Source organism: Ailuropoda melanoleuca, chromosome 19 (genome assembly GCF_002007445.2).
Source record: "Ailuropoda melanoleuca isolate Jingjing chromosome 19, ASM200744v2, whole genome shotgun sequence".
Lineage (NCBI taxonomy): Eukaryota > Metazoa > Chordata > Mammalia > Carnivora > Ursidae > Ailuropoda > Ailuropoda melanoleuca.
The window spans coordinates 736,951-753,528 of record NC_048236.1 but is presented as its reverse complement, the minus strand read 5'-3'; the positions used below and the strand labels follow the sequence as shown (position 1 = coordinate 753,528).

Below are 16,578 nucleotides of genomic sequence, written 5' to 3'. Positions count from 1 at the left end.
GCAACGGGCCGGCAGGGAGCGCCGCGGCTCCAGGTGGGTCTGGCTCCTGGGGGGGAGGAACTCCCGGGCTGCGCGTCCACGAGCTCCGCTAGGCGGGGAGCGCGGCCTACCTCCGGCTCCCTCCAGGCCTTCGGCTCGCCATCCTGGGCCCCGCCACACGTGGTCTCTGAGTGATCACGTCATTGGCTCAGGAAGCTGCTGAGAATGGGGCTGTCCCACCCTGTGGGGGTGGCCATGGGGGTTAGTTCAGCAGGGGATGCGTAGCTTTGGGGGGTGGGGCTCCCCAAGAAAGTCCCCGTCAGAAGTCATAGATTGCGCAGGCTTAAGAGGGGGCACTCCAAGTTCGTGATCTGGCCGCCTCTCCCAGGCGTGCCCCTGATTGCGTTCAGTATAGGATTTTATAGGAGGAGGAGAGCCTCGCTCTCCCACCTAACAGATCACATCCCCTCCTCTTTCTCCGGGCTGCGCCGCTAGCAAATGGTGCAGTGCTTCCTGGAGGTGTCGCTGTCCCCAGCCTGGAGGCTTCCGGGGGTCTTCCAAGGACCGGGAAGGCGCTGGCCCAAGAAAAAGCCTTCGGGTTCCGAGTCAGAAGAGGAGCAGGTGGGGCAAGGGGCGTCCTCCTTGGCACCGAGGGGCGTCTCCAGGCGGCCCCGCTCCCGCCCTTTGGGTCCCTCCGCCTCGTCCCCAGCTCGACCCTCCTGCTCCGGACTGGATCGAAGCAGCCCTCTCTGGGTTTCCGGACTGGAGCGGGAAGCAGAGGCGAGAAGGGCTGCCCGGGAGGTGGTAGCGGGGTCCAGCAGGGCGCAGTCTCCTTCAACTCTGTCGAGTCTCGTCTCCCCTGTTCCAGACCGGGTCAGAAACGCCCATCTCCGAGCCCGGAGTCTTCCCTCTCCCTGATCCGAGCGGGCGGGCCCCAGAAGCCAGTTCCAGTTGGGGTCCGGCCTCCCGCCCCGCCCCCTAGCCGTGCGCGCCGCCGCTGCCGCCGTGACTCCCCTCCCGGGCTCTCCCGCCCCTCCCCGCCACCGCCCACCAGAGGGCGGCCGCGTCCCCAGTCCGGGAGCGAGTCCTGCGCCGCAGCCCCAACGGTGGCGCGGGATGGGTTCCGGAGGCCCTTGGAGCGCTCCGGCCAGGGACGCGCGGTGAGAGCTGCGGGCCCCGAGGCTCGGGTCTGGGGGGTGCGGTGGGGGGACGGGGGCGCTGCTGGAGGGATGGGACGGCGTGGGACCGGGGCGAGGGTCCCAGCCCGGGAGAATCCCCTCCTCAGCCCAGCCCAAGCCGCTGCCCCTTCCCCTTTGAGCTGCACGTTCTCCCTTACCAAGCGACGCCCTCCCTTCCAGGGTCGGGGCCTGGCTCGAGCCGGCATCCGAATAGCGACTCTCAAAGCAGCTGGGGCAGCAGGGGCCGCCCCCCGGCAAGGCATAACGTCCCCCGCCCAGGGGCCCGGCGCAGTCCTGGCAGCAGAAGTGGTTCTCGTGCCAGCGCCGTCCCTCCGCTTCAGTGCAGCGCCGGGAGAAGATCAGCTGGGAGAGGGAGGGAGAACAGCTCATTCATTCATTCATTCACTCATCCATTCACCCAATAACCACGCCTTATACCCAGTTAACGCTAAAGCACGTCTACAGACATCCCATTTGATCTCAACCACTCTCGGACGCAGGGAGGGCTGATTGGCCTAGCCAGGATCCCGCTAGCAGGTGGCACAGCCTGAAGAAGTGCGGCCCCGGTCGCCTGGATTCCCAGCCCAGGGTTCCGCTCGGCCTCTGAGGCTGACATTATGGCAGGTCCTCGCCTGATCAGCTGAGCACAGCACTGGGCACCCGGCAAACCGAGATGAACGTCTGCCCAACAGTCCTTCCTCCGGAGAAAGTCTCTCAGTCCAAGAAAATCTGGGGGACTCTACTTGCAGTGGGGGAGGGCAAATGGCAACGGGTTCCCATGCCCAGAACTCAGGTCAGAGCAACAGGGAACACAAAGGTCCCCGGCTGGTTCTGAGTTCTTCACTTCGCGGTACTGGCAGAGGCGTCCCCTTACATCCTGCCACGTTGGACCCTGGGCAGCCCCCTCCCAGCACCCCGCTTTGCCCGTACCTGGTCACAAGCCGGGCAGCGCGGCCGCAGCAGCTCTGCGTGATGACGGCCGCAGTAGAGAAGCCCGTCGTGGTAGAAGCAGATGAGATTCATCAGGGTCTGGCCGCAGACCTGGCAGGCAAAGCAAGCTGGGTGCCAGCGGCGCCTCTCTCCTGCACGGGCAGCGAACACTCCGTACTCCCCGGGCCTCAGCCGCTCCCTGCACTGCGGGGGGAGGGGGGGTGGGCTGGTTGGTCAGAGGCCGCACCACGCTTCCCTCCTGGCTCTTCCATCCCAATCCCAACCTCACGGTTCTCCCCATACCCCTGGCAAGCCCGCCTCCACTGCAGGCTCCACCAAGAACCCCTAAACTTGGCTTCTCTTTTTCAAGTGTGCCAAACTGTCAATCCCCAACCCCCTTTTCCTCACCGGAGTCCCTGGAGCTCGCCCCTTCTGCCGAAATGAGAAGGCAACGGGGAATGGGGGGGGCACACTACATACCTTCTCGCAGGTGTGTTCTGCCAGCTTGGGAGGTACCAGGCGGGCCACCCCCTGTCCCAGGGCCTCCCGCCTCCGTTGGGCACAGAAGAGCCGCAGCTCAGCCAGCTCATCGTCCCCAAGGGCCAGGCAGTAGCGCTCCTGCAGAAACTCCACTCCACTGAGGCGGGGAGAGCCTCACCGACAAGACTGGAGTTTGATGGGAGGGAGAAAGCTTAGCTGCTGGGTCAAAGGGAGGTCGTGGAAGCTCCCGGAAGTGCAGAAGCTAACAGCACAGAAAGGCGTTGAGAAGGAGAGGGAGAGAGGGAAAAGGGATGGAGGAAGTCTACCCCAGTCTCACCTCCCCCCAGGAATGGCCACCACCACCCAGGTCCTGACAGCCCACAGCACTGAGCCCTGTCACCACAAATGTAGATCATTACCTGCAGTGAGCTGGAGCTCACTATCACTTTCCAATGTTTGTCCAATTAATTCCATGTTCTCCTGTCTTGCCCCCCCTTCAACTGAAGTGTAAGCCTTATAGTCTGGACACACATAGGGCCCCAATAAATATTTAACCATACTCTCTACATTTGTACATTCCATTATCGGTTTCAAAAGTGGTTCATGTCCATTTTCTCATTTGCTCTTCAACTAAGCACGGTGGGCAGAGCAGATGCCATTGCACCCATTGTGGAGACTGGAAAGCTCAGGCTGGGGAGGGGGGATGACTTCCCCAATTAGTGGCAGAGCCAGCCAGGCCCTACACCCGTGTGCTCTGGCTTTTGCACCCACAGTAAATAGAGAGAGGGAGGTAAGAGATCGGGACGCTGGAGAGAGGGAGACCCACATCACTGTCCTGCGGAGGCAGCTGCTGCAGGAGGGTCCGAAGCCCAGGCCAGTCGGGGTCCCCGCTGGTGTCCGGGCCAGGGAGCCCCAAGCTCAGAACTTTAGGACCCTGAGGAGATGCAGCAGGAGAAGGGTGGTTAAGTTTGCCTTCCTCTTCTTTCCTCCCTCCTCACTGACACCTCTTCTCCAATCTGGAATGACTTCCAAGCACCCCCTCCTTCAAGATCAAGACAAGGACAGCTGATCCACTCCTGCATCTGTGGTCCAATTGAGGCAGGTTGGGGAGGCCCTATACCCCCAAATGGCATCCTGTCTTATGCTTTAAATCACTCCCTTTACTCCACTGGGTCAAAGCCTAAAGTCGGCTTTGACAACACAGACCGCCCTCCCAGGAAAGGTAATGTGTATTCATGTGAATAAGTTTAAAGTTGAACCCCGTGTCCCATCCTGAGGTGGCTGTAGAGACAGGGATTCCTGCAAAGAGAAAAGGGCCATGGGAGGCTGGGCACAAAGGCTAACTACCTTCCGGGTGGTGGAAGTGGGAGGAGGTCTGTAGGATGAGGGCATGTCGGGTCTCAGAGGGAAGGAAAGGGCTTCCACCACCTGCGAAGTCTCCTCAGGGAGCCCCTCTGGCAAGTGGCCTGGGTCACTGTCCGAGCTGGCTGGCGGACCTGGCTCCTGAGGGCTGAGGCTCTCCCCTTGGGGGGGCCCGTCAGAGTTCAGCACTGACATTGGTGACAAAGTCTGCCCAGAAAACAAGAACACCTTCCATTTACCAGCTGCCTACAATGTGCGAGGCAGTGCTAAGTGCTCTGCAGGAATGATCTTCCATCGTCCCAACCACCAGATGACATGGGTGGTATTCCTGTCCCCATTTTATAGACAGCTACACTGTGGCTCAGGGAGCAGAAGTGCCTGAGGTCACACAGCCACTAAGTGGCTGAGGCCAGGCCTTTCAGCTCCAGAGTTTCTAAAGCTCAGATTCTGGGGGTCTCCCAAGATTGGGAAGGAGGAAAGAGGAGGCCACAATGGAAGGAGAGGGCATTCCCCTTTTCTAGTGAGCCTTTGGGCAGACTGGCCCCTTCCCCGCCTCCCCAGCCTTAACTCCCACCACTGCTCACTGTGCACTGACCACTCCCAGCACAGGCCCCACTTTCTTAGCTGCAGGCTCAGGCCTGGTAAAAGGACCACATCAGCAGGAGCCCTTCTCAGCCCCTCCAGCCCATACCCTGAGCTCCAGAACTAAGTACAGTCTGTACCCCGAGGTTTAGTACTAATGTTTCTCTTTATGCCCTGTGCCCATCTCAGTTCCCGATCTAGTCTCTAAGCTCGAGGACAGAGGAAAACCTTGTGCTTCTGGCTTCTACCTATAGCAGCAATTTCCAATTTCACTGGATAAATCTAAACACATCTCTTCAGCTCTCCTTGGGACTGGCCTTAGCAGGACCACAGTATCTTGGGGGTGGGGGTGACTACTGAAGTAATAAAGGAAAGGGCCCTGCCCTCAAGGAGCTCATAGTCCGGTGGGTAAGACAGAGATGAGACCCGGCAGAATGAGGCCAGAGCCCTGGGCAGGTATATACAGCTCCTTAGGAAGAAAAAGAACCAGAGCAAACTTTTCTATAATGTTTACTCCATGCAAGGGACTATACTAGCATTTCACATAATATAATGCATCCTCAAAACAATCCTATCAGGTAGTTTCTGTTATCCCATTTGATGGGTGAAACAAACTAAGGTTAACTTGCCTAAAGTCACACTAGAAAGCTGAAGGATGTCCTAGGAAGAGGTGGCCTTTGAGATCCAGGATGGATTCTGACAGCACCTGAGCACAGGAGGGCCTCACCAAATCCCAGGCCTCTAGGAGACCCAGCTGTGGAGTTGGGAACAAGGTTTGGGCTATAACAGTTATATTGCTTCCCAGCCCTGAGCACCCCTCCTACCTGTCCCCCCCTTCAGATGGTCTGTGCCACCCATCCCTGCTTCCACACCCATCTGCTTCCTTCCTGTTCAGTCCCTCTGGTCAGTTTCCTTCGGAAAGCAGCCAGAATGGGCTGTTCACATTCAGGGCCAGGAGTAGCCACTTCCCCTAACAGCACTGCCCCTGCTCCAGGCAGCAAGAGGTGCTTGGGGGAGGGTAGGGCACAGAATGGGGGCCATCTGGGACCTCAGAGTGGATTTGCACCCCGTCTTCCAAGTTATAGTTTGTATGAAATTGCCCCCCACAGAAACAACGCTCAGAAATCAGCTCTCATCCCTCACCCTTCCATCCTCCCACCTCCACTCAGCACTGGATGACGTCTTACTAACATGCTGGATTCCTTCAAGAATTCCCCTCCCCTCAGGTCTGAACCCCTTCTCTCCCCGCAACCCCCCCCCTCCAACGCGCAGGTGCAACCGGCCTCAAGAGTTCGACCTTCCCAATCCACCCCTGCCCTCGAGGACAGAGCCTGCGCGGTCCTAGGGACTGGGGAGGTAAAAGGATGGGAGGGTTTTCCGCGGACAGTGAGAGGGAGAATAGAAGTGCCCGGTCCCGCCAAGTGCCCTCTCGACAGATCCCCAAAGTTTTTTCTTGGACTTCCCCGAGACTCAGCTGGGGTTCCCAGTCTGGCTGCTGGGAGTTTTGGGGAGGGAATGGGATTCCGCTGGGGTCTCACCCTCGCTGCGCGCCGGCGTCCGGGCCGTTCTGGACAGACCCCGCCGTCGGGCCGCTCACCCAGTCCCCACCCCGAGGCCTCAGCGCCTGCCTCTGCCCGCCCCGGGAGCGCGGCCCTTCCTCTCCCACGCCCCCCGTGGCCCCTGCCCGCCCCTCCCGGACTGGTAGAGCGGGCGGCTCGGGAGGGGCCTGGAGTTGCAGCCTGAAGGAAAGAATTTTGGGGATCTCAGGGTGGAAAGTGTGCAGGCTCCACTGCCCCCCTCTCCATCCCAGGGGTGTAGCGCCGGCACGACGCCCCAGGGGGCACAGGGCAGACACCAGGGAGCTGCCGTCGCGCTGGGTCTTTGATCGCTCGCGGAACAGAACGCCTTTCGGAGCCAGCAGGTCCCCCTCCCCGCAGACGCTCTCTCGGGTCTCCTAGCGCCGCCCCTCTCTCGGTGTCCTCACCCTCATCCAGTTGCCTCGGCCGGTCCCCAGCCCTTTTTAGGGATCCCTCGTCTTGCCCTTCTCCCTTCAGGCCCTTCTCCCATCTTTTTTGCCTCTCCCCCACCTCGGTCCCTTTTCGCGGGAGTGGAAACCTCTGGTCGCAGCTCCGGTTCCCTCCTCAGCCCCGCCCCGCGCCCCGCGCCCCGCCCCGGCTCAGCTCCTCTCCGCCCCGCCCCCGCGGGGCTAGCTCTGCGGCTGGCCCGGAGCGCCCTCTNCGGGGGCGGGGATCCAGGGACGGCGCGCGGCCCCGACCTCCCCCATTGCTTCCCGGTGTCTGTAGAAATTCCCCTGACAACCCCGCAACCTAAATCTGTCGCTCACTCCCCAGAACCACCCCACCCCCACCTCCGGACACACCTTCGCTTGTCCTGGAGCCCTTGGAACCCCCTCACTCCGGCGAATTCTCCTGTTAACGCCCGCAGAGCCACCATTCTCCGGGATGCCCCCAAATGCTTCCAGAGCTCTGCGGTTCCTCTGCTCCTGCATACGCCCCATTCTCCCTGCACCATGCTCAAATGCAAAAAACTTGCCCACGTTTTCCCAAGCCCCCATATATTTTGAGTCCCCGTAACCTACCCTGACACTCCCATCTCCAATCTACACCTATCCCAGACCAGAGCCCCTTCTTCCTGTCCCATCCAATGTAACCCCCCCTCACTGAAGTGTCATGATATGTTCTGATATCTTAAAGACAAATGAAGGGGACAGAAAAAGGTGCAACACCCTCCCCCATCTTGCACCCTATAATTCTTGGTTTCACCCTGACTCCCTGTTGGTGGCTCAAGCCTCAGTATTTTCCCAGCTGCCTGTCTTTAGGCTGTGCACACATCCCTCAGCCTGCTTCTGTCTAGAGAATAAGCCAGGCTAGGAGCGTGGGGGTCCTTTTATCTGGGAAGTTGTACAAGGAAGCAGAGCACAGGGGGCCCTGGGAAAGGATATTGCTTTTGGAAAGCAGGAGGGTGGGATTTCAAGGATCTCCAAGGTCCTGGCTTGTCAACTTGTCCTCCTGGGCCTCATTTCCGAAATTTTGATTTATTATTAGCATTTATGTTAAAATTTTAGGCCTTTAAGAGCTTGGGGGACAGAAAATCTATCAAGCTTCCAGATATGAGATTGAGAAAGCTTAGTTTGTCCTGGAGGAGGCAAATGTCCATTTTCGTGATCTTTTTCCTACATACTTACCTCTAGAGTTTATTTAAAGTGAGAAGCCTCACCGTTTACAGATGTTTCTCTTGAAGACTAAGGCCTTGAGGTGGGGGATTGCCTTGCCAGAGTCTCCCAGACACTTAGTGGCTGCAAAACAGACTAGAATATTTTTCCTGAATATTTTTTCTGAATCTTAAGCCAGCGTTCTTTCCAATACATCACAGGGTCCTTTTTAGAAAGCTCTCTGTAAAGTTCTCTGTAAAGGTAAGGTTGTGGTTTTGGTGTTGGTTGTAACGGGTTTCTGATGGGTTCTAAAGGCAGCTGAAAAGGCTGCCTCATTGCTACTCGGGGAGTCGCTCCGTCTCAGGGCCTGTGGGACTTACAATTTGTGGCCCCTCTGCCCTTGATCTCACTTTCTTTGTTCTGTTTCTGTCCTATTAGGACCTGGAACAGATATCCAGGTGGGATGGACTGACAGCAAGTGAGTTTCATTAACAGCTGGGGGTGAGGTTTAAGGTTTCCACTAACCTGTGGTCTCTGTCTCCTGTGCTAGGTGAGCCCCAGGTGTGTCCCAGAGGGATCCAGGTGACTTCTCTGCAGACTACTTGCCATGATGCCCCACCAAGAACAGGGGGAATAAAGGGGGGTCCTTCCCCATGCCCCTCCCATGGTCAGCTCCCCAATGGCCTGGGTGAGGTGAGAGCTGTGTATAGGAGCCACTTTTCTGGAGTTCTCCAAGTTGGGTGGAATGGGGGATACAGGTCAGGATTGTTCAAGGCTTTACACCTTCAGTGGGAGTTTTGGAAGGATATCTGATCTTACAGATTCATTTTTTTAAAAGATATATTTATTTATTTTAGAGAGAGCGCACAAGCAGGAAGGGCAGAGGGAGAGAGAAAAAAATCTTAAGCAGGCTCCATGCCCAGCACAGAGCCTGATGCAGGGCTCTATCTCATGACCCTGAGATGACAACTTGAACTGGAATCAGGAGTCAGAGGCTTAACCAAGCCACCCAGGTGCCCCTTACAGATTCATTTCTTTCTCTTTTTTAAGATTTTATTTATTTATTTGACAGAGAGAGAGACAGCCAGCAAGAGAGGGAACACAAGCAGGGGGAGTGGGAGAGGAAGAAGCAGGCTCCCAGTGGAGGAGCCTGATGTGGGGCTCGATCCCAGAACTCCTGGGATCACACCCTGATCCGAAGGCAGATGGTTAACGACTGAGCCACCCAGGCGCCCCTACAGATTCATTTCTTATGTCAAGTTGCAGCCCCTTCTGGTTGGGATTGTTGGCTGTGTGTTTCTTTGCTCCCTTAGGTCACTCCAGCTTGGTGGTCTCCTCCCCATTCTAGACAGAGGCCTCACTGTTGTGACATATAATCCAAGTGCCATAATCCTGGAGGGAAAAGCCAGATAGTAAGGCCTCTGGTCTCCCGTGTAGGCAAATGGGAGCAATCTGAGCATTTATCTTTTTAAGGAAGAAATACCTGATCAAGGCTATAAAAACTGTGCTCTGTTACAAGTTCAGTCTTCTTACTGTATCTTTTGACCATGATGTGATGCCTCATGGAAGAGACCATCAAAAAGATAAAGTTGAAGATGTTGGGATGGTGGTGAGGGGAGAAAAGAAAATTTGGGTGATGTGGGAAGGGTGAGGTAGAAAAGAAGGGGGAAAAAAAAGAGGAAGGTCCAGGCCAAAGTGTGGGGGACTCCCAAGGTACAATTTCTGTTTCTGTGCTGAATCTGGATGAAGGCCCTGGACTGGTATCCAGGTCCCTCCGAGGCAAATCGCTCTTCTGGTCCCCTGCCTATTTATTTATCTATTTATTTGGAGTGGGGGAGGAGCAGAGGGAGAGGGACTAGCAGACTCATGCTGAGCATGGAGCCTGACGCAGGGCTCGATCCCACAACCCCAAGATCATGACCTGAGCTGAAATCAAGAGTCGGATGCCTAACCGACTGAGCCACCCAGGCGGCCCTCCCTGCTTTATCCATGCTTTTCCTGCTGCCCTGGCTTCCATTTCCTTTCATTACATCAGTCAGAATCCTCCTCACTTCTCAAGGTCCAGATCAGATGTTACCTTTGAGAAGCTCTCTTCCATCCCTCTGTCAGCATTAACCTAACACATCCTAACTTGAATTACTGTTTATCCTGGCCCTGGATATGAGAGTGTGAATTTCTTAGAGGAAGGACGGGGCCCTACTAGGTCCAAGAGTAGGTAATCACAATGAGGTGGTTCTTCCAGAGTCCCCAGAGCGGGGCTTTCGGAGCTGACCTTGATGACCTTATCCCTTTCATTTTCCTCTAGGGCGGACTGGCTGCTCTGACACCATGGGGAGCTGCTGCAGCTGCCTGAACAGAGACAGCGTCCCAGACAACCACCCCACCAAGTTCAAGGTACCCACAGTCCCTTTTCTCCTGAGCTCCCAGCATGGCCTCTTGGGCTCGAGCCAACCTGGAGTTGGTTTGCCTCCCTAGAGAAGGTGAAGTGACAGGCTGAGGTGGTGGCTTGTGAAGACTCCTCGGGGACCCAGACCACTGCCCACTGTGTGGCTCTCCTACACAGTGAATGTCCTACAAGGAATGCAGAAATACTGGGATGCAAAAACCGTGCTTTTGGAATATTCACTCCTGCCAGTATCTCTCTGTAGCTTTACATATAATTTTTTCTGGAGAAAACAACAAAAGCCTGTGTTTGTGAGTTAATATGCATTAAGTATGCATAATGCACGATAAGCCCTATTTTAGCGTTTGCTGTTGGCTTTGGGAAGCTAAGGCCAGACCCAGTGGACCTGGGCACCTCTGGCCCCTGGTACCGCTCACCTCCCTGTAGGGGAGTCCCCCCCTCACACCCAGCTTCCTGAGGTACACCTTCCCCTGCTCACCAGAAGAGGGAGCCCTCAGCAAGGCCCTAGAGCTGGGGAGGCGGTGGAGGAGGTCTGTTGTCTCGCCGCCCCCCCCGCCCCGCCCTGGGGGCCTTAAGATTTTGAGATTGTAACCAAACCCCAGCCTCCATTAGAATCCAGTCCTTGGGCACAAGCCATGGACCTCGGAGGTCCTCTAACCTTGGTCATCAAACTCCCCAACCTTGGAGGTCAACTGACCACCCCTCCATCACTGCCCAAGTGACAAAGCTGAGGCCTAGGGAAGGGCGGTGGTCAGTGGCACTGCTTCATCTGCTCGGTCTCCTGGTGATCACGTGGCATACTGGGGAGCCCAGTAGAGGCAGGTGAGCCCCCTTGGCCACCCAGCCGCTGCCCCGCGTTGGCCTGAGGGACTCCCGAACGTACTTGTTGGACCCACCCACTGAGCCTCTGTTCCCTGGCCACCAGGTGACAAATGTGGATGACGAGGGGGTGGAGCTGGGCTCCGGGGTCATGGAGCTGACACAGAGCGAGCTGGTGCTGCACCTGCATCGGCGCGAGGCTGTCCGCTGGCCCTACCTCTGCCTGCGGCGCTATGGCTACGACTCCAACCTCTTCTCCTTTGAGAGTGGCCGCCGGTGTCAGACGGGCCAGGGTGAGTCCTGCTGCTGCGCACTGCACCTGGGCGGGTACTGGGGCAGGAAGTGTGCACTCGGGACCGTGGGGAAGCCTGTTGACATGGCAGGTGTTGCCCGGGGAAGGGAAGGGTGATGGCCAAGAGCGGCATGTTGATCCGGAACTAAGTGGACTCCCAGCCGGGGCTGTTTGTCCTCAGGCATCACGGCTCCAGCCTGGGTCCTTTCGTGGGGGCATTTGTTGCACGGCCCATGGGAATGAGCCAGTGCTCCCAGGACAGAGCCCATCTGGGAAAGCAGGTGATTCCTCCCTCTTTTACTCTAGTTCGAGGGTACCCCTTGTCCCCTCTGTAGGAACAAACTTTCTTCTGAGCCCCCAGGTCATACACCCTGGAGCCCGTGAATAGTGAAGGGTCCGGCTGGGAGCTCTGGTTACCTTGGAGCCGTGCGGCTTGGGAATGATAGGCTCGGAGGCTGGACTCTTGGGTGTCCGATGTACAGAGTAACCGCCAAGAGGTTAATCTTTGTCTCCTGTCACCCAGAGTGTGATGTATTCTCCCTTCCTCCCCTCTCTCCCTGCAGCCAGGGGTCAGGGAGTAGTGATTGTCCCGTGAAGTCAAGGCCAGAGCCTGCCGTGGCTCTTTGAAGGAGGAGCGTAGTCTGGGCATATCTCCTAGGGCCCAGACCTGAGCTCTGCAGAAGGAGCCCAGCCCGGGCTTGCATTCGATGCAGTCCGGGCTGTGACTGTGGGGGTGGCGTGAGCAGACTTCTCTGATGAGGCCAGCGTCACAGCAGTGAGTCTCTGACGTGCTGTTGCCTGGGAGCCTTCCCCTCCATGCATCTTCCCTTGTGGGCCTCGGAGGCAGGGGTGCTTACACTGGCTGAGCAGAAAGAGGACAGGAAGGGGCTTTTCGTCGTGGGGTTTCAGCCACACTTGGGATTCCAGAGGGGTTGCCCTAGGCCTGCACACCGGGTTCTCCTAAAACTCCAGGCTTTCCCAGCCTTTCCTAGCCCCTAACATATCTTGCCAGAAAAGTCCTTTTCCTTCTCTTCCCCTCCAGCCCTGCTGCCCCATTCCTGAAAACCTCGACCCATATCCCAGCTTGGTTTTATTCATCTTTGTTGTGGATACATGCATGCACGCACCCCAAGTAGCCTCCCCTCAGTGCCAGGCCCTGCTGTTGCCAGGATGGGGTGTACAGAACCCAGACTGGCCCAACGCCCCAGGGGCATCTTTGGGTCCCTTGAATCACAGGTACTCAGTCCAGTGCTGCCATCCCTGGGGCTGTGAGCTGCTGCATTGGAGTCCGAGGGCCTGTAAGGGGGCTGCACGATGGCCTGGCCGTGTGTGTCCCTCAGCGAGTCCGCCCGTCCTTTCTTCCTTCTGCACCAGAGCTTAAGTTCCGAGAGCCAGGGGCCTATCCAGAGTAGACGTTCTCTCTCTGGCCAGGCACTGGGCTGAGTACCCAGTGAACAAGCAATGAATAGGACAGACTCTCCTGCCTTCAAAGAGCTTGGACGTGGTTGGGCATCGAGCTGAGGGTTGTGCCCTGGGTAGAGCCCCTTTCTCTGGGGGAACAGAGGGTGGTAAGCAGAGGGCGATGGGGCAGATGTGAAGTGGAATGGTCATTCATCTAACACAGTAGTGCCCGCACAGAATCTGCAGGGGAGACCCCCAGTGGGTGCCTGAAGCCACAGACAGTACCGAACCTGTATGTACTATGTGTTTTCTTACATGTACATGCCCATGATACAGCTTAATTTACGAATGAGGCACAGTGAGAGATTAATGACAATAATAATAAGGTAAAACAATTGTAAAAACATACCGTAATCAACGTGACATGAGCGTGGGCTCACTCTCTCAGACTATCTTACGGTACTGCGCTCAGCCTTCCTGTGATGATGGGGGAAGATAGCGTGCCCACGTGCTGAGAGGAAGTGAGGGGGTGACGCAGACAGTGAGAGGTAGCGGTAGGCTCCCGCCGACATGGGGCTCATCTGCTCCCGGACCCCGCTCGACGGGGGTCACTGAATCCTCGGAAAGCAAAACCGTGGATAAGGGGCTACTACGCTTTTCTGCTTTGATGTTGACTTCTTGTCCCCTCACCTGTGCACCCCTCACCTGTGAACGTGATCACGCCTCGGAGGAATACAGGTGCGGTGTGACATCTCTAGTGGTGAGGGAGGGGGACGGCAGGGCGCCTTGGACCGGCTCCTCCCCCAGCTCTTGGATCTGAGGGTGTGCTCAGGAGGGGGGGCCTCTCTGCCCCTGCAGGCCTGGGACTCGAGTTCAGGGCATCCCTGAGCGTCGTGCGTCTGTTCAGCCTCTCTCGTCCCTGCCTGTTGGCGCGTGCTCGGAGGAGCCTCACTTCTTCCCGTGCTCCTCCAGGGATATTTGCCTTCAAGTGCTCCCGGGCCGAGGAGATCTTCAACCTGCTTCAGGACCTGATGCAGTGCAACAGCATCAACGTGATGGAAGAGCCGGTCATCATCACCCGCAACAGCCACCCGGCTGAGCTCGGCCTCCCTCGGGCCCCCCAGCCTCCCAATGGTGAGGAGACCCCCTCCCCTGCCTCCATGCTTGTCCACATGTGCCCGAGCCCAGGAAGGGCCAGGCTTGGAGGCACAAGGCAGGCAGGCAGGTGGGACAGCCGGGCGACCCAGCCTTCCAGCTGATGACTCTTGGGGATGAATAAGTCCTGATCTGGGCCAATCAGGTGACTCAGTCTGAGGCTGGGGAGTCCTGGGCCTTGTAATGACTGATGGTCCGCGAGCAGACAGGAAGACATTGAGTTTCCATGGAAACAGCAGTCTGGAGCTATTTTGCTTCCTTCCTTCTGTGTACTGGGTCACACCCGTCTACCTTGCCTGACTTGGTGCAGGCATCTTTGCCTGTGACTATTTTCTGGAGAGGTTCCCACACCTTCCGCTTGTTTATTCCCTGAGTCCACACTGAGCTCCTGCTCGGTGTTCTCTCCGTGGGCTGGCCTGTGGGGGAGTGCAAAAGATAGAGAAATGCAGTCCCTGATGTCCGGGAGCTTCCCTAGAGCTCACTGGCAGAGCTAGAATGGGGTGAAGGGACAGCGCAGTGATGACAAGGTGGCCTTAAGCGTTTTAGCTAAGGCTGGACCGGGGGAAGTGGAGCTCATGCTGAACTTGGAGGGAAGGGGCAGAGTTTGAGGAACAGAGAGGTGAAAGAGAATGGGGGCTGCTGGTTCAGCGGGGCTTACCACCTGGGGGGCCCTGGGAGTGTCTCGCCTCCCCTGGAGGACCCCGGGACGCCACACGTGCAGTCGCAGGTGGTTGTCAGGTGGTGTAAGGAACTCCCCCGCGCCCCCTGACGTGGGCTTGTCTCCTGTGTGCCCAGCTCTAGGCTACACTGTCTCCAGCTTCTCCAATGGCTTCCTTGGCTGCCCAGGAGAGGGCCCGAGATTCTCAGCACCCCGGCGCCCCTCGACGAGCAGCCTGCGACACCCCTCGCTTGGGGAAGAGTCCACTCGTGCCCTCATTGCCCCTGATGAGCAGGTGAGGAAGCAGTTGTCCTGCCCCTCCCCGTTGCTCTGGGCGGGGGGCGGCGGCTAGGGCACATGGTTGCCTCTTAAGCATCATGGGAAGGGAAGAGAATCACCAGGGTCCCTTACTGTCCAGAAAAGGGATGCAGCTTCCCTGGGAAGTTGGGTGGACCAGGAAAAGGGGAAATCTCCAGCTCTTCTCCCCTGTACCTCTCTTATGCTGTCCCTTCTGCTCTCTCCTTCCTCCCTGCCCTTGTGCCCTCCTGCTTCACTTGGACTCCTTCCCCCAGTCCCACACCTATGTCAACACGCCAGCCGGTGAGGAGGACCACCGCAGGAGCCGGCATTGCCTGCAGCCCCTGCCCGAGGGCCAGGTGCCCTTCCCTCTCCAGCCTGGGGGCCCTGACCCCCGGGACCCCCAGGTGTTCCTGCAGCCGGGCCAGGTGAAGTTCGTGTTGGGCCCCACTCCTGCTCGGCGGCACACGATGAGGTGCCAGGGCCTCTGCCCCAGCCTGCGTGACGCGCCCCCCCACAACAACAACGACGAGGGCGCTTCGGAGTGCCCGGCCCAGCCCAAGTGTACCTATGAGAACGTCAGCGCCGGGCTGCGGCCAGGGGCCAGCTGGAGACTGAGCACAGAGGAGCCGGGCTGGAATAGCCTTGCCCACCGCCGGGCAGCCCTGCTGCACTATGAGAACCTGCCCTCCCTGCCGCCTGTGTGGGAGAGTCAAGGCCAGCAGCTGGGGGAGGAGGCTGGGGATGACGGAGACTCGAGGGATGGGCTCACTCCTTCCTCCAATGGCTTCCCTGACGGCGAAGAGGACGAGACCCCACTGCAGAAGCCCACCAGCACCCGGGCTGCCCTCCGTAGCCGTGGCAGCTTCCCTGTGCCACTGCCCCGCCGCCGAGGCTCCCCGAGGGTCTTCAACTTTGATTTCCGCCGGCCGGGCCCCGAACCCCCCAGGCAGCTCAACTACATCCAGGTGGAGCTGAAGGGCTGGGGTGGAGACCGCCCCAAGGGGCCCCAGAACCCCTCGGTCCCCCGAGCCCCCGTGCCCACCACCCACCCTGCCCGCAGCTCAGACTCCTACGCCGTGATTGACCTCAAAAAGACCGTGGCCATGTCCAACCTGCAGAGGGCGCTGCCCCGAGACGATGGCACTGCCAGGAAAACCCGGCACAACAGCACCGACTTGCCTCTGTAGGGACTTCCTCGCGCTCTGCCTCACGCTCCTGTCCCCTGAACCCACACCCCGGGTTCACGGTTGCTTCGCAGAAGGGCACCGAGGTGGAACCAGATGCTTCCCTATGCTGGCTGGCATCCCCAAAGATACCAGCCACTGAGTCTCCTGGTCTCCCGAGTTGGGGAGAGAAGGGTGACCAGGCGAGGAGGGAGCTGTGACGTAAACTGTGAAGGGTTCCCCTGATGCATTTAACACCCTCCCATTATGTCCATTTGTCTTGTTTGTCGTCTGTCTGTGTGTTCTCTTTGGTTGAACTTTTGAAACATTTTGTACCTGTTGATTTTATTTATCAGTTTATTTTTCTATTTATTGTTTTAAATGTAATTTAACATATTTATTATTAATATAATTATTTTTAAATTCTGGCTTGGTGAATGATGTCAAATTCTTAGGGAGTCATTCCTGGCATGGTTCTGGGTGGGAGTAGGGGAGGCCTTCTAGAGGGAGGGGCTTCATTCTGGGAAATTTTCGGGTGGTGTTGCTCTTGTGGTAAGTCTGTGACCGTTTCTTTTTCTCCTTCAAGAAGCCCCGGCCCAGAACTTAAAGTTGCCAGGGATGGATGTGCTGTCAAAGGAAAGGGACAGGACAGCTGGAGTCCTGGATGCAGAAGGGGATCTGGAAGGAAAACTGCCCTGATGGG

The 16,578-nt window shown here is 57.7% G+C and overlaps 2 protein-coding genes across 10 annotated transcripts; one reads left to right on the top strand and one right to left on the bottom strand.

The window, feature by feature from the left end:
* Positions 1-432: 432 nt before the first annotated feature.
* PRICKLE4 (prickle planar cell polarity protein 4) lies at positions 433-6,650 on the bottom strand. 9 transcript variants are annotated; one of them, XM_034648113.1, is made up of 7 exons: positions 6,496-6,650; positions 3,915-4,136; positions 3,394-3,501; positions 2,568-2,705; positions 2,088-2,291; positions 1,316-1,520; positions 433-838 (listed from the first exon to the last, which is right to left on the bottom strand). In XM_034648113.1, exons 1-7 carry the CDS (start codon positions 6,499-6,501, stop codon positions 471-473), a joined length of 1,251 nt encoding a protein of 416 aa, XP_034504004.1. In that variant the 5' UTR covers positions 6,502-6,650; the 3' UTR covers positions 433-470. The 9 variants fall into 9 exon arrangements, with proteins under 9 accessions (XP_034504004.1, XP_034503997.1, XP_034503996.1 ...); XM_034648106.1 differs by having other exon boundaries at positions 433-1,520; positions 3,915-5,265; XM_034648105.1 differs by having other exon boundaries at positions 433-1,520.
* Positions 6,651-6,759: 109 nt separating this feature from the next.
* On the top strand, positions 6,760-16,238 carry FRS3 (fibroblast growth factor receptor substrate 3). Its single transcript, XM_034648089.1, has 6 exons — positions 6,760-8,376; positions 9,989-10,077; positions 11,013-11,199; positions 13,572-13,733; positions 14,550-14,707; positions 14,985-16,238. The coding sequence occupies exons 2-6, from the start codon at positions 10,012-10,014 to the stop codon at positions 15,897-15,899; spliced, it is 1,488 nt and encodes a 495-aa protein (XP_034503980.1). The 5' UTR covers positions 6,760-8,376; positions 9,989-10,011; the 3' UTR covers positions 15,900-16,238.
* Positions 16,239-16,578: the final 340 nt, after the last annotated feature.